This window comes from Cataglyphis hispanica, chromosome 12 (assembly GCF_021464435.1).
Source record: "Cataglyphis hispanica isolate Lineage 1 chromosome 12, ULB_Chis1_1.0, whole genome shotgun sequence".
Lineage (NCBI taxonomy): Eukaryota > Metazoa > Arthropoda > Insecta > Hymenoptera > Formicidae > Cataglyphis > Cataglyphis hispanica.
Window position 1 is genome coordinate 6976420 of NC_065965.1, and position 15861 is coordinate 6992280.

Consider the following 15861-nt stretch of genomic DNA (forward strand, 5'->3'; position numbering starts at 1 on the left):
TATAATTTGACATATGAGATTTAATCTCTACTCAACAGTTATTAAATATTTTTGAAAAATTTGCATTGCTTAGTCTAGATGCAAAAATATTGTAGGTAGTACGAATATATGGGCTATGCATCTATTGTTACGCTTGCGACACGTGTTGCGCGGCAACAGAGTTAAATAACCGACAGAAAATATTTAATCTGATTTATAAGAAGAAAGAATGTATTAGTAAATAAAAATCCTATCACAAGAATTGTATATTAAATATTTAAACAATTTTTTACTTGCCTAATTGTTGTTTTATCAACGGATATCCCGAATAAAAATTCTATGAATTAAAATTTAAAATTCTTTCATCAATTTCTACATTATCTCAGATTATTTGCATTAAATAAAATTAAAAAAGTATCATTTTGTTGAAATAATCAGGAATATATTATGCTTCAAAAATAGATAATTACGTAAGAGAGATGAAAGAGATGAAAAATTTATATTATATTTTAAATTTTCATTTTTATATTATACTTTTGGATAAAATATTCATCTATTAATGTTAGAAGCATTATGTTCTTTTGTTCCCACTCTGTATGACATTTCTTTTTACACCAATTCTCTTTCTCTCTCGAAAGAGAAAAGCATCTTTTCGAACCTCGCACAAAATTTCTTTTTTAATTGGAAATAGAAAAAAAAATAGAATTTATCCTAGGCAGCGTGCTATGACAAAAAGACGCGTCACGATGTATAAATGGCGGAAACTATGTTCCTACCGACAACACGTGTTATGTTTACGGATGCACAGCATGTTGCTTGTCAAGTTTAACAGTGAACGCAATTTTCAAATCCCCCTCCTCCCGCAAAAAAAAAAACAGAAATTTTCTGTAAAAATTCTGTAAAATTCTTCGCGTAACATAAATAACTAGGTGAGTCGACTTATCTCGTCGGACCGTAAAATACCGCGATATTCGATCAATACCGCCAGGTATATTCGACGAGCGTACACACACGCAAATATACACCACGTTGCAAGGGACGTTTGGCGGTTTAACCGCACTGTCGGGCGAGCGGAAAAACGGAAACGACGATTCTAAACAGAGACGGGAAATGTACCCGTATACCTTCCTACCTACAGACGGATTTTTGAGCCCGGTTGGAGGGGATGACAACGGGTGTATAGGGGAATCGCGGAGCTACCTGAGAAACCCTCGAAAAAATTCAACTAAACGTACACATAATGACATATCGCTCGGAATTTCTGTATCAGTAAAATATGAGTTGTTACCAAAGTAGCGAAATGCAGAATAATTTCTTTTATAAATATATAATTTTCGTGATACTTTCAACAGATATTCTACATATTATATGCATATTTTATTATATTTAATTCATCCAAACTACATACATATTGTAACTGCATTATTGCGGAAAATTTTTGAAAATTAAAAAGTACCGTGAGATTTCTTACGATGCTCTTCTCATGGGATATTTAACACGCAGACGGAAAATAATAATCGATCGAAATCTTAAGGTCTAGAATTGACAAATTAAAAATGACTACGTTTCTCTTTATAGACTTAGCGTTTTGTAATTCCCGACGAAGAAATGGCTGGTATCGGCAAAAGGATGCTCTTACGTGATATTAATCAACATTTGATCTGTCTACTGTGCCGAGGCTACCTCATAGATGCCACAACCGTGGTGGAGTGTTTGCATTCCTGTAAGTAAAATCGAAATTTACATAATTTAGATTTTATTGCTTGTTGACATGCACGATAAACTAATATGTCACATTTTTGCCATTCAGTTTGCAGAAGTTGCATTTTAAAACATCTCAGCACTTCAGCGCAGTGCCCATCGTGCAAACATGTGCTCAACAAAGCGAAGCCAAATATCAAGTATGTAATCATATTTTAATTGTTTTGTATTGTTCGAATTTACATCGTTTACTTCCACTTTTGCAGTAATAATAAACTATTATTTGGAAAAATAAAATTTTAATCTTTGTTAAGAGACATTTGGTAACATGAGTAAAATAATTGTAAATATGTAATATCAAAAAATAGAGTTTTTAATATTTCAAATAACGAAATATTGATTTCAAAGTTGTCAAAGCGAGTGGATACCCGCAATGCATTCTATATGATAAAAAAGAATATACATTTTTATTTTAACTTTGGAAAATTATTTTTTTTTTTATTATTTATAATTGCGATCTTTTTGCAGAGCCGATAAGACATTACAGGAGATCGTGTATAAGCTAGTGCCTGGGTTATACCATAGAGAAATGTTAAAGAGAAGGGAGTTTTATAAAAAGCATCCTGAGCACGGTAATTAATCGTTCTAAAATCTTATAGTTTCTCGAATCTTTGCATGAGCATTTAAGATTTCTGATCTCTTATCGCAACTATATTGAATTATAATGTTAGAAATAAAAAATTAATCTTTTTTCATGGTAACACACACACATGCTAATTTATTTTTATATGAAAAAAATTTATAAAATTTTTTGTTTTTGACATAGTTCAATATGGTTTAGACTTTTAGACCAATAGCCTTAATATAAACAATATATATTTTGAATATTATATTTAAAATTTCCAAACAATTAGCGAATCTAACAACGCCGGAACAACGAGGTGAAGATGTGAGCGGACGATTAATATTCAATCCTGAGGATGTGGTGAGCTTAAGCTTGGAATACCTGCCGCCAGAAGCAGATCCGCTGGATATATTGAGCACCAATGACACGGACACGACTAATTCGAATAGCGTCAACAGCGGTGGCAATATCAATAACAGTAATCACAACGGCAATACCAGCAACAGCAGGAGATATCTACAGTGTCCGGCTCTCGTAACTATCGCGCATCTCAAAAAGTTCATATCAATGAAATATAGTGTTGACGTAACCAGATACACCATCGAGATTTGTCATCGACGTGCGACTCTTCCCGAAAACTGGACCCTCATGGACGTTGCTTATATTTACGCATGGAAAAGAGTACGAATTATTTTATTTCATTTGTCTATCTCTCTTTGTGAATTATTAAACGACATGTAAGGTCGTAATAATTTGTATGTGCGTGATGATCTTGCTTATACATATATATAAGAAGATTTTTATTTTTATATAGATATATAAGACCTCATTTGCAAATTGCCTTTCTTGCAGATTGCACCGATGAGATTTTTCTATCTAGTGGCGCATGAACAGAGACTCGAAGCACCACTTCACCAAAGACCGTCGACTCCGGGATTGGGAGCCCGAGGTTTGCCACCAAATGACGTTCGGAATAACAGTGATATAAACAGTAATTCCGTTAATCAGATTCCGGAAACCTCTAAATCGGAAGTTAAATCGGCGAGCGATAGCGATAGGACAACGTCTTTAACGAAAAATTTGATTGCAAACAAGATAAATACGCCTGTGAATTGCAAATCAACAGTGATAGACGAGAAAGACGAAGCAAGCAAAACGACAACGGTAACGATATCAGCAACGTCGTCGATTTTAACACCGACGAGTGCGACGACGACGATATTGACCACGGTAGCGACAAACATGTCTTCATCGATGACAACAATGACAACGATGACGACATCGACGACGTCGACGACGACGACGACGACGACGACGACGACGACGACGGCGATGGCGACGACGGCGACGACAGCGACGACGACGACGACAGCGACGACGGCGACGGCAATGACGGCGACGACGATGACAACAACAACGACGATGATTCGAACAAGCAATGATTCGAACAAGCAAATAAAGAGTCCGATTAAGATAATGAAGAATCCAGATGGAAAATATGAAGTGCTGAAGAATCCGTCCACTCCTTCTACCGTGACGAACATCAAGAGCCCAACGAGTCCTGAATTTAGTGTCGTGAATTCCAACGGCGTCAAGATAACACTGAAGCAATGTTCGCCGCCTCAAAATAATAATGCGAAAAAACCAAAAGTCATTAGCGATGTTCTGTTACGTTGCGGCCAAATAGAGAAAGACATGCCATCGGGCACGTTGATTCAGCGAATACAGCAACAACAAGATAAAGATAAATTTACTACGACGATTTTGCCTGATAAATTGGAAAAGCAACGGCGCAAAGTGACCTTCTCAGTAGATCGATCTCCGACTTCCGAGAAGCCTTCTCCCATTAACGCTAGCGGTACCGTGCCGAAAACAGCGCTAAAGAAACCGGCGGAGCAGCAGGACAAAAAGCAATTCCTGCAGGGCTTCCAGTTGACCGCTCGTGAACCATCGGTGCCAAACGATAACAAGTTACCTACCATTCGAGACATTGGTGCCGCGATGAACGCCTTTAAATCTCTTCAAAAAAATAACACAAAGGTGGAAGAATCCTCGAAGAAAGATACTGACGAAATCAAGAAAAAGAGCAACACTGAGAACGCCGGCTCGAATGTGAATGGTAATACCATTGCGACAAACGCGGTCGCGAAACGGAATCTCCTCGGAATGACTGCTAATTCACATGCGAACAAGATCAACGATGCAAACGGACGTGCATTTAATTCGGGAATCGGTTCAAATAACACGAGCAATCATGCCGCTAAGATGGATGTGTACACCTTCTCTAACGATCCGCCGATCGTTCCAGCTGGAGCAGTAAAGAGAAAATGTCCGCCGGGTGTACCGATCGCCGATTTAAAGCGCCGAAAGTCACCGCAGATCGCGCAGAAACAGGAATCTAACAAGAGACAAAACGTTTCTCCATATAATTCTGCTTCTAAGTTATCGCGTACTTCTTCCGCGGAACATGTGATACCTACGAGCAGAACAACCAATATAACGGGAGATTACAGTGGCAGTTCGAGTCGCGTGTCCAATGCAAAAGTATCGACCAGTCCAGTGCTGTCAAACGACACCAGAGATTTTCTAGTGGATGGCTACGGATTGAATATTCCAGCGAGTTTGAGCATAACGCTGACGTCACCCAAGTCTTCGGGAGTTTCTGGGCAATTAGTTGAGTCCAAAGATTCCAACGATAACAGTCGCGGGAAGGTCGCGTTGGGCAAAGTGAATCCTAGTATCACATTGAACGATCGATCGATCGATCCACGCGTGTTGAAGGCTCTGAAAACCGGACAGATGAGAATGCCAGCCACCCCAACGAAGGCCAAATCAGCGGCGGTAACAGTAGCGACGACGAAACAGACGCCGATGACGACGGATCGTAGCGAGACAGCAACGAACCCACAACGAACAACAACGTTTGTTGGAAAACGGAAGAAGGAACACGAATTATCCAGGGATATTCTGGATTTGAGCGGAGGTAAAAAGAATATGGATTTACATCCTCTAAGAATTCCTCAGCCGGTGACTAAGCTTAAGCAAAATAAGACCAATAAAGGTAAGGACAATATGCAACCGGGTAGCGTCTCCGATCAAGGCCAACTAGTGACACTGGGTAATCATCTGTATTATCGAGCACCTCCGGGTTCTCTAACACCCGCCGCTCACCGTGTCAACGATTTTCCGCTACCGCCATCGCCATCGCGTACTCCCGTTTACGCGCCGTGTCTCGGTTCCATCAATCGATCGAATTCGGACTTTTCATCCGTCTTTCCGACTCTATCAAGCTTTTATGCTCTGAATCAGGCGCAGAATCTTCAGCAGTTTCATATGGACACAACGCGGTTAAAACTACCACCCTGTCCTATTGCGGAAGGCGGCGCGACCTCTGCGTCATCTGGAAGCGGTGACAACCCAGCTAATCCTAATATCAGTGGCATGCCAGGAAAGAGTCATTTAGCCGCTCAGTGCGCGCCGATTAAACCTGCAAGATCTTCCGTAGCACCCTTGGCGGTTCCTATCAATAAACAACAACAGTCTGTCGACAAATCTGCGAATGTTAATGTCAATCGGACGAATCTGAGTGATTCCTCAAGCAAACCTTCGACTTTTCGTAATAACGAAAGTCACATCTCGGTGGACGAAACACATCGTCTGAACGTCCAAAAAAGATTTTCCTCGAATGTCGAAAGTACAAATAACAAGTTTTTGTCGCGGAACGAAGACGTAAAGAACACAAGCCAAGTCACGAATGAGACTACTGGAGATACGAAAACCGAGCCTAGAAAAGAAACGATCAATCCTGACAATTCGATACAACAACAACAACAACAGCAACCGAATCGCGAAGTAGCGAGTCCTAATATCGTATCGTCGACGGCTTCGCCATCGCCACCTCCCGGCAGTGATGGTGCGAAAAATGAAGGTAATACTAATCACGGTGACAATAATATCAACAGTTCAAACGAAGGTAATAACGGGATGTCATCGAGTCCTACGAAGAGCATCGTTTCCGAAGCGACGTGCAACAAATCGCCGGACAGTCCGGACTCCAGTTCGATCACGGTGGAGTGCAGTTCGGGTACGAATTCAGGTAAAACGATGGATCAAGAAATATCGATGGATGGGACGAAAACCTCGGATGCGAATCCAACCGTTGATGATTCTACCGTTTCCGACGATAAAAACAAATTCGTCACCAAACCGGAAGTGAGTGAGATCGCGAAACAATTGACCTCCGTGCAGAAAACGTTACTGGCGGTTTTTCCCTCAAACGAATGGGCGAACAATCCCATCGCCGCCGAGCATCTGGGAAACTTCTTAAAAAGTCTGAATGCCACGATAAAGAGCGAAGAGAGCGCCGACGAATCCAAGGCGGAGAAAATAGATCGGAAAACCGAGAGTAATGAAAATCGGTAATAATACTTCTATTAATTCAAGGAAGATGAAGGCATGATAATCGCGACAATTTTACGGTATTGCGGGAAACTACACGCCTACATGGTTTTCCACGCCATTTCGTCATCGATGTGACAATTTTATAGAATTTTATAGCTCATCTGGTGAGAAAAGACAGTTTTAGTTTCTTTCATCTTGATAATTGTTATAGACCGGAAGTTTCGCTGAATTCATTGTATATCCGATTATTGAACGCAATAACGCGCATACGAAACTTAATGATAACGAGAGAAATTACACGCAAGCAGACAAACGGATAAATTCTGAGACACTGCCACATGAATGGAAGATGCGTGGAATCATTTTTTACAGGGATGCACACAGTTATTACAATTCACGCGAAGTGAGAGAGGAGAATCTCTAAAAAGAACGTTACATATATTGTAGAGTACACAGAATATGCAGTATAGTATAAAGAGCAGTAAATCGAGAATTTTATTTTTCCAAGTTTCTTAAAAAGAATCTTTCATATGCTCTAGAGTATGATCTATAGATTACATTATTGATCTTGTCAAATTCAAACTTGAAACATTCCAGAAGAAAGAATTCGTTGTCTTTCTCTGAGAATCTTATTTGCAGAATGTAACTTTCAATCAATGATATAGATTGGCAATGACAGCTTATTTCACAAATAAGCTATATCTTGGATAGTTTACAGTCATTGCTTTCAACATTTGCTATTAAAATCATCATGTAATAAAATCGCGTCTTTATATATTTAATTGATAAATAACATGTTATAGCTGCATTGACAATTATAACAAAAAAAAAAAGTAACAAGAACCTAAAAGTGGTCCAAAACAAGTTATGTAAATTGTATTTGCATATCATATATTTCGCATTGATTCTTTAATACAGATTTAATATCATTTTTATACCATTTTTCTAAAATTTGCTAATGCATAATCAAATGACAGAAAATGAGAAAGCTTGCAAGATTGAATTATTAGAATAATAAAATATTATTTATATTTTATTCAATCTTTTATTGAATGTGCATACTATATTTCATTATCTAACATAACTTGTTGATTACATAAAACTCAGATATGAAAGTTATTAAGTAGATGATGCGAATACAGTTCCACATGTACAGATCCGATACTGTAAATTAAAGATATCATATGCACAACATATTCTTGGAAAATGAAAAAAAAAACTTCAATCCAGTACTATTCTCTTATTATATCTTTTGTGTTATGTTTTTTTATATATTAGTTGCATAATGTCTATATGTTGTGTAATTATTGTTACGTTATGCTACTGCTCACAATGCGTTTGTATTATATTAATTGTATTTTATTTGAGACTTGTACATATTTATGATTATTATATACATAATAATGAGCGGAACATAATGTCTTTTTCTCGAAATTATTGTTATTTGATAAATCGGTAGTTAACCGAGTGCGTTTCTTGTGTTTTACATATTAAGGATGTGTAGTACGATAAGAGAATATATTTGACAGTCAAATGTCCGTACTATAAAGTCATCTAAATTAAACAATATCTTTTGATAAGATATTTCTTATTATAAATATTTTCGTTAGTTCCTATGGCGTTCTCATTCCAATGGCATCGAAAGTGTTTGTGGTACGCTTTGTTTTTCATTCGCTTTTTCATGCAAATGTGATCACATATGGCAAATGTAAAAAGCAGAGCAGGAGAAAAATTCAATCTTTGCGGACATATGATTGTATAATACATTATATATAATTTGTATAATTATATTGTGTTATATCTTTACAATAAATTTCTTTTTAAGGTACTTTACTTAGATAATATATATTTTCTCTTCGTATCTCTTTATAAATAATATGTAAATGTGTAATGCATTGTAAATTATTTATTTACAGTCTCAACTTTCTCATTCTTAAACTTTTTCCTACATATCTTACTGCTATATTTATGTTACATTTGCCATTTGGACACACATTGCAAAATGAAAGTGATACTATATATATATTTTTATTCTGCATATATATGTCATTGAAATAGAATGTGAGGGACTGTGAAAAAGTTGATAAGAATAAAAAAAGCGTTTATCAGATTTCCTCTAACTATTATAAAGACTTCGCACACTTTTCTATTAAAATATTGGAATGTCACTGTTGTGGAAACACAATTTTTCAAAAATTATTTATTCCCACACTTTATCGTAGTTAAAGAAATATGGATAAAACGAAAAAATTATATTAAAAATTTTATTTAATGCATATTTACAGAAAAATGAACTCACCATGCGCTTAACGTACGATGAATTGGCATCTTTTATCTTTTATATTGAACACATTCATTTGTGCAAGTGTATTATTTAGCTATACAAATTTATCCCAATACGTTTTTACCGCGCAGAACGCGTTGCCGCGTGCGACCATAAAATATAATTTAGGTTGAGCATCGCCATCTTTTTTCCACTGGTTATTATCCTAGCCAGTTGAACACAGAGCTCTCTGATTGGTCAATAGTGCTGGTCACCGATCGATATGAGTGGTTGTGTCCAATCGCACTTATGCGGTCGGGAAGACACTAGAAATACTTCGAAGCCTTGCGTTAACCAATCGGAATAAAGAAATCTTTACTCTTTTCATCCTGATTGGTCAATCAAACGCTTCGAGATATTTCTATCGTTTTTTTTCGATCTTAGCCTCTCCCGTATAATCCTTCACTCCTTTCGCCATATTCCACGAGTTTTCGGTCTGTGTATTTCTGTGCTGTTCGTGTCGGATGCCACTTAGGTTATGTCGTGTCTTGATATAAATTTTGCACGATTTATGTAAGGTTTCTTTTTCGCCCGCGTTGTTCCCGTCGTCGTCAAATTAATCGAGATGAACGCGAAGGAGAATTCCACGGCACCAACGAAGAATGCGAGCGCGCCGAACGCGAAGCCTTACGGCAAGATCGTTTTGACGTTGCAGAATTGCCTTCTGCCCGAAGAGAAGCTCAACTCGACTCCGTCGTACCTGGACGGTCTCGATGCGGAAACCGAGACGGATTTGCGAATACTGGGATGCGAACTCATACAAACGGCCGGTATCCTGTTGAAATTACCGCAGGTAGGTTTACGATATGCAAAATTCGGAACCCTAACCTTCATTTCAATTGGCATAACTTACACATTCATTTTTAGTCGATAACGTATTTTTTTAATCTAATCTTGTCTCTACATTATCCGTTATTAATAGTATAAATTCTATACATATAAAAACTATTTGATTCTAAATATTGTATGTATCATTTCATTGTATTACTCATTTCCTTTAGATTAAGATGTATTCATATATGTTTTAATGCAGTTTAAAATAGAATTTTAAGTAGAATTCAATTATAGTAGAGCAATATGCAAACAGTATTGAAAAAAATATTTAAACAGTATTGAAAAAAATATTTAAATTCTTTGAAATTTTGTAATCTATATTACACATATGCAATGTTGTTTTTTTTTTTAATATAATATTTAAAAATTGGCACAAAGTTAGAGAGAAAAACTTTAGAATACATTGCTTTTGATGTTTGTATTACTTGGCTTTGAATTTTTTTAATATACATAAAGATATTATTACTTTAACCCTTTGCGGACAGACCTTACAATTGTATATTGTTCATTTAATGCAAAACTGACAAAAAATAGCTCAAAATGTATGTACTTTCCAGACTCTCTGAGGCTAATGTAAACAAATGAGTGGCGACGTGTGCGCTGGATTGTCGACGTGTGTCGCACAGCAAAATAGAAGTGTGTGGCGACGGGAATATCTCTACTCGCGTCCTTAAAGGGTTAAACATTGTTAATGTGTCAGAAATTGCAAAATGATGCAATCTAACCATCCTTTTCTTTTTATATGTGTAGGTTGCAATGGCTACGGGGCAAGTAATATTCCAACGATTTTATTATAGCAAATCTTTAGTTAGGCACAATATGGAGACAACTGCAATGGGTTGTATATGCTTAGCTAGCAAAATTGAGGAAGCACCTAGGCGCATCAGAGATGTCATTAATGTTTTTAACCACATAAAACAAGTTTCCAGCCAAAAGTAAGAAAGAGTTTGTTTTTGTCTTACTATATAAATAATTAAGATTATAAAATGCGTAATAAATAAAAAAAAAAAACAGTAATTAAATTAATCTATCTTTACAATTTGTTTTAGAGCGATACAACCTGTAATTCTCGATCAGAATTATGTAGCTCTGAAGAATCAGGTAATCAAATCAGAGAGAAGAGTGTTGAAGGAACTGGGTTTTTGCGTTCATGTAAAGCACCCTCACAAGATTATAGTCATGTATTTACAAGTATTGGGGTATGAAAAGAATCGATCGCTGATGCAACAGAGCTGGAACTATATGAACGATTCCTTGCGGTCTGACGTTTTCTTGCGCTATCAGCCGGAGACAGTGGCATGCGCGTGCGTTTATCTCGCCGCTCGCCAACTACAATTGCCGCTGCCTACATCACCCACTTGGTTTTCGCTGTTCAAAGTCAATGAATCATCGATCAGGGACGTATGTCGGCGCATTCTCCGCCTTTATTCGCGACCGCGCGTGAGGCCCGAACAACTGGAAAAACGTGTCGAAGAGCTGCGACGTCAGTACGAAGAAGCTAGGACCAAGGCGCGCGGTGGAGATATCGATGGCCACACACCGAGTCCACCGCTGCCGAAACATCACAACGCCTGGGGTGGATTTATCAGTCGCAGTGGTACTCACGCCGTTCCCGAAAGAACGAAATCACCCAGGTATACAATACAAAAAAAAAAAAAAATTATTTTTAATTGAGGATACAGCACGCATGAAGATAAATGTTTCTAATTTGTTTTTAATAACGGTACTTGCATTTTTAAAATAATATCGCGTTTCAGAAATAGGAAAAAAAATCGCTAGATTGCTTCAAAATATATATATCTCAATGATATGTTTGTCAATGATTGTTTTCCAGACGTTCGAAATCTCCAAGTACTTCTCCATCGCGAGGCGAAGGGACAAAGCATTCCAAGCGAAAAAGACTACATAGCAGAAGTAGATCCCGAAGTCATAGTCATGGTAGATCTGGCAAACCTAAAAAGACGCAGCGAAGACGATCAGGCAGCCATAAATCGTCACGAAGATCTCGAAGTTATAGATCGCGAAGTCGATCTCGAGATAGAGACTTGGAGAAATCGAGCAAACATCGCAGTAAACACAGACGGCACTGAACGTTCCAATGAATAAATGGAAATTTTGCATTTCGCGAAATACGTATCTCACGAGTAAGACATTAAACAATTATAATCAATTTGTAATATATAGTGAAATTTTATATAGGCCTATCAAAATTTTTTTAGTTTAATTCGAAATTGACAAATGGATATATTCAATTTCTAGATTATCTTGAAGAATTTCATTATGTGTGTTTAACAACATTGGTAAACATTATTTCATTGTGAAACAGATTGTAACAATAATATATATTATTCATTGCCAACTAGTATTTTCATCGTTTACAGGTACATAATTTATGCTTAAAATTATTATGAGTGGAAGACCTCGACGAACGTGACTTCTTTAAAATACAAAATTTGTGAAGCACTTTTCTATGCTTTGTTATGAGGACAAAGAAATATTAATATAACATTATACAGTTGTAATTACATTTGTAAATTTTTATATTGACTAACAGAGCCATAAAAAAAGATTTAAAGAAAGTGAAAATGTCACAAACAATACTTGCGCATGCAATGCAATCTTTATGATTTCACTTCTAAATTATACAATTTTTTTTTTTTTTTTTTTTTTGTTCATATGAATTCCTAATTGGGTATTATTATTTACAACTGTAAGATTAGATTTTAACAACTGAATATACATTATTCTTAAAAGAATATTAATTTGTTATGCAAATAAATTTTACACAGCTGAGACATACCTCAACCTCAATTGGTACATGATATAATATTAAGATATGAAAATGGAAAGATGTGTATATAAAATGTATGCAACAATATGAAAAAAAAAATTAAAATTTTATATTCACACTCCAGGTTGTATCATCTTAAAAAATCCTATAGGTAATGCCTTTTTTTTCTCAGCAGCAATCACTGGCGAAAAGTCTAGAACAAGTAGCTGTGGAAGAAGATGTACGATGTAACCCCTGTAGCAGGGAATATCCTCGATTGGATTACCATGTAATGTCAATGATCTGAGATTTTGTAGTTTTCTCAGTCTCAGAGTATCTGCGATATTTGAAATTTTGTTGCCATGCAAATAGAGTATCTTTAAGTTTATGAATTTCTCAATATCTGCCCCAATTTCGCTTATCTCGTTAAAAGATAGATCTAACCAGCTGAGATATATTGGATTATCGAGAACTCTTTCCGCGAGACGTTGAAGACCTTCTATGGAGCTCAATAGATTATTACTTAGCCACAATGTACTGGTTACATAACGATCCTTTAATGTTCTCGTTGGTGCTTTTCCCGTGCGTATTATTTGCGCGCGTTTCTCCATCAATTCTATAAGCATATAAGAATAAATTTTTTCATAAATAACCATGTAAATAATAATTATTACTGTACAATATCTGTAATTAATTTGTAACAAAAGTTTTGTCAATACGCCTTCAACGCGACGTAAACGAATAATTATGTATTGATTAAAAAAAAGTAGATACCATCCATCGTGGTGGCCTTCCTAAACGATAAATCCAACGGTGGGGCAATCAACGTCTCTTGCTGTTCATTTCGTTTATAATCCGAACTGTGATTTTCCGAGGAATAATTAGCGTTCATTGCGGATAATTGAGCTTGTGATCGGTAACCTTGTTAGATCTTGGAAAACATTCGAAGTTCATATCTCGCGGTCTATCGCAAGTTTGCCATAAATCGCATAATAATATGACAGTTGAACATATGAATTCTAGAAATTCCCTAGTCGATAGCCAATCGGTGTTGTTCTTTTTTAAAGTCGGTATCAATTTACGAATTGAAGAGATTAAAGATTGAAAGCTGATTAATCAGAATAAAAAGATTAAAAATTTTTTTGCCATAATTGGTCAAATCTCAATATTTAATCTTTAATTTTCAATAGTCTTACGGAACTTACGAGCAATCTATGTATCCCGTATTCCATGTTTTCAATAGAACGTCTACGTCCCTTCCTTGTCACGTGACCGATTTTAAATCACTCGTACCCGTAAACTTATATCCGCTGCATAGGAGTGAGGAAATTTGAAAGATTTGGTTACCACGTTTTCGAAAATGCCGCGAACGAAGTATGCACGAAATAAAAGTAAAGCGGCAAGCGATTCAAAAGACTACGATATTATGGCACAGACCTTCGATAGGCACGTGCAGTTACGTATCGCCAAATTGGAGCGTGATGCACAAGCGGACATCAAGAGCTTCGAAGCATTCATGGACGTTATAAGTTCCCGTTTACCAACAGCGATAAGTCAGATGACATTGGGTGAGATACTCGGTCACAATAATCACAGTGATAATCGGCAAGAGAATCATGACGAGGTGAGCTCGTCCATCAAAGATTGTATGCAACCATCCGTAGTATCTAAATCTAAACTAAGGACAGGATATAGAACTGCCAAACGTACCACCACCGCCACCGATGATGGATACGGGACTGAAAGAGGTACCAGTGTGGATAGCACATCTCGGGCTACTAAAATGGAAGCTCCGAAGCTAGAAGTACAGACAACAAAGAGGAGGACACGTAGTTCTAGCAGAGCGAGCAGGGCTCAACTCAGTGAGATCACTCAGAAGATGACGACAACTAAATCCAAAGGCAATAAGATAGATAACTTTAAGACACCAGCAATGTTAAAGCCCTCAAACAACATGTATGATGTGGTTACGCCAAAAATCAAGCCTAATACACCAATGAATGTTTTGAGACGTCCACGTCAAGGAGAAATGGTCCTTAGCATGCAGGGCAGTCCACTACTGGTTTCTGCTGTTGTTGAAGAAAAAACTGCTAATATTAATGTACCTTTGGGTGATGGCAATGTAATGTCCTTATTGCCTCAAGAGGGATTGCGTATGTCGCATATTCCTCCATTGGATCCTGAAACGATGCAACAATTGGAGACTCTTAAAAACCACATTGAGAAAGTTATCTCATTGAAATTATAAATGTCAGTAAATAAGTTATTATTTAATAGATATCAATTATATGATAAAATAGTTTTATACTCTTTCTTATTTAGTTGTATAAAAAAAACAATATATAAAATTTTCTCTTTTTCTTGTCTAGATATCTATAACATCTTTTATATCAAGAGCATTTCAAAAAATTATTATTTAATATTAATATCTTCTATAGGTGTTACATTTCCTAACTGGGAAGAAATAATTCTTTTTAATGTAGAAAAGATTTATTCAAATTTGAAATATTAAGATACTAATCATGCTGCAGCTCTCGAACAATATATGACATGGTTACATCAAAGATCAAGCTTAATAAATTAAACCTGTTGAATGTACTGAAATATCTTAAGAAGAAATCCTTCAGCATGTGGATCACAATTTACAATTAGACTCTGCTGTCACAAAAAATTGTATTAATGTATTTTTGTATAATATCAATGTGATGTTCTTTGTTGCATCAAGAAAGATTGTGCATATTCCTCCATTGGATCTTGAAACAATGCAGCAAATGAAAATTAAAAAGTCACATTGAGAAAATTATCATATTAAAGTAGCTATAAATATAAGAAAATAAGTTATTACATAGTGTAATATAAGTACTTTGTGAAAAATATATCCATACTTTTTTGTATTCATTTGTATAAAAAAAAAAGTATATAAAAGTAATGAATCGCTCCCCCCTGTCTCTCTCTCTCTCACTGTTTTTTTGTTCTGATATGTTTAATAAGTATATTTTCAAAAAGTTATTTAATACTGAGAGTATCTTTGACAACTATAGATTTCATGTTAGAACACCTCACAATTTTTTTTATTGAAATTGTAAAAAGATTTATTCGAAATATTTAATAAAAAGATTCTTTACAGACTACTTGCATTTTAAACATTTATGATACTAGAAATGTCTAATATATCGGTTGTGACTTTACTAAAATTCTATATTGTTTAAAGTTTAACATATGTATATC

At 36.1% G+C, this 15861-nt stretch overlaps 4 protein-coding genes across 10 annotated transcripts; 3 read left to right on the forward strand and 1 right to left on the reverse strand.

Moving 5' to 3' along the window:
* Positions 1-1563: 1563 nt before the first annotated feature.
* Positions 1564-8534, forward strand: LOC126853430 (mucin-5AC-like). The gene is made up of 5 exons (XM_050599158.1): positions 1564-1702; positions 1790-1880; positions 2209-2312; positions 2595-2986; positions 3158-8534. The coding sequence occupies exons 1-5, from the start codon at positions 1588-1590 to the stop codon at positions 6725-6727; spliced, it is 4272 nt and encodes a 1423-aa protein (XP_050455115.1). The 5' UTR covers positions 1564-1587; the 3' UTR covers positions 6728-8534.
* An 849-nt stretch (positions 8535-9383) lies between these two features.
* Positions 9384-12772, forward strand: LOC126853467 (cyclin-L1). 6 transcript variants are annotated; one of them, XR_007687974.1, is made up of 6 exons: positions 9384-9822; positions 10614-10798; positions 10913-11497; positions 11698-12007; positions 12123-12163; positions 12245-12772. XR_007687974.1 is itself a non-coding variant. In XM_050599255.1 (5 exons), exons 3-5 carry the CDS (start codon positions 10620-10622, stop codon positions 11951-11953), a joined length of 1020 nt encoding a protein of 339 aa, XP_050455212.1. In that variant the 5' UTR covers positions 9674-9822; positions 10421-10540; positions 10614-10619; the 3' UTR covers positions 11954-12772. The 6 variants fall into 6 exon arrangements, 2 of the variants coding, with proteins under 2 accessions (XP_050455211.1, XP_050455212.1); XR_007687972.1 differs by having other exon boundaries at positions 11698-12163; XR_007687973.1 differs by having other exon boundaries at positions 12123-12772.
* On the reverse strand, positions 12766-13893 carry LOC126853497 (leucine-rich repeat-containing protein 51-like). The gene is made up of 3 exons (XM_050599311.1): positions 13839-13893; positions 13408-13741; positions 12766-13249 (listed from the first exon to the last, which is right to left on the reverse strand). The coding sequence occupies exons 2-3, from the start codon at positions 13523-13525 to the stop codon at positions 12768-12770; spliced, it is 600 nt and encodes a 199-aa protein (XP_050455268.1). The 5' UTR covers positions 13526-13741; positions 13839-13893; the 3' UTR covers positions 12766-12767.
* On the forward strand, positions 13858-15761 carry LOC126853486 (borealin). 2 transcript variants are annotated; one of them, XM_050599291.1, is made up of 2 exons: positions 13858-14883; positions 15003-15761. In XM_050599291.1, the coding sequence occupies exon 1, from the start codon at positions 13994-13996 to the stop codon at positions 14879-14881; it is 888 nt and encodes a 295-aa protein (XP_050455248.1). In that variant the 5' UTR covers positions 13858-13993; the 3' UTR covers positions 14882-14883; positions 15003-15761. The 2 variants fall into 2 exon arrangements, with proteins under 2 accessions (XP_050455248.1, XP_050455249.1); XM_050599292.1 differs by having other exon boundaries at positions 15072-15761.
* Positions 15762-15861: the final 100 nt, after the last annotated feature.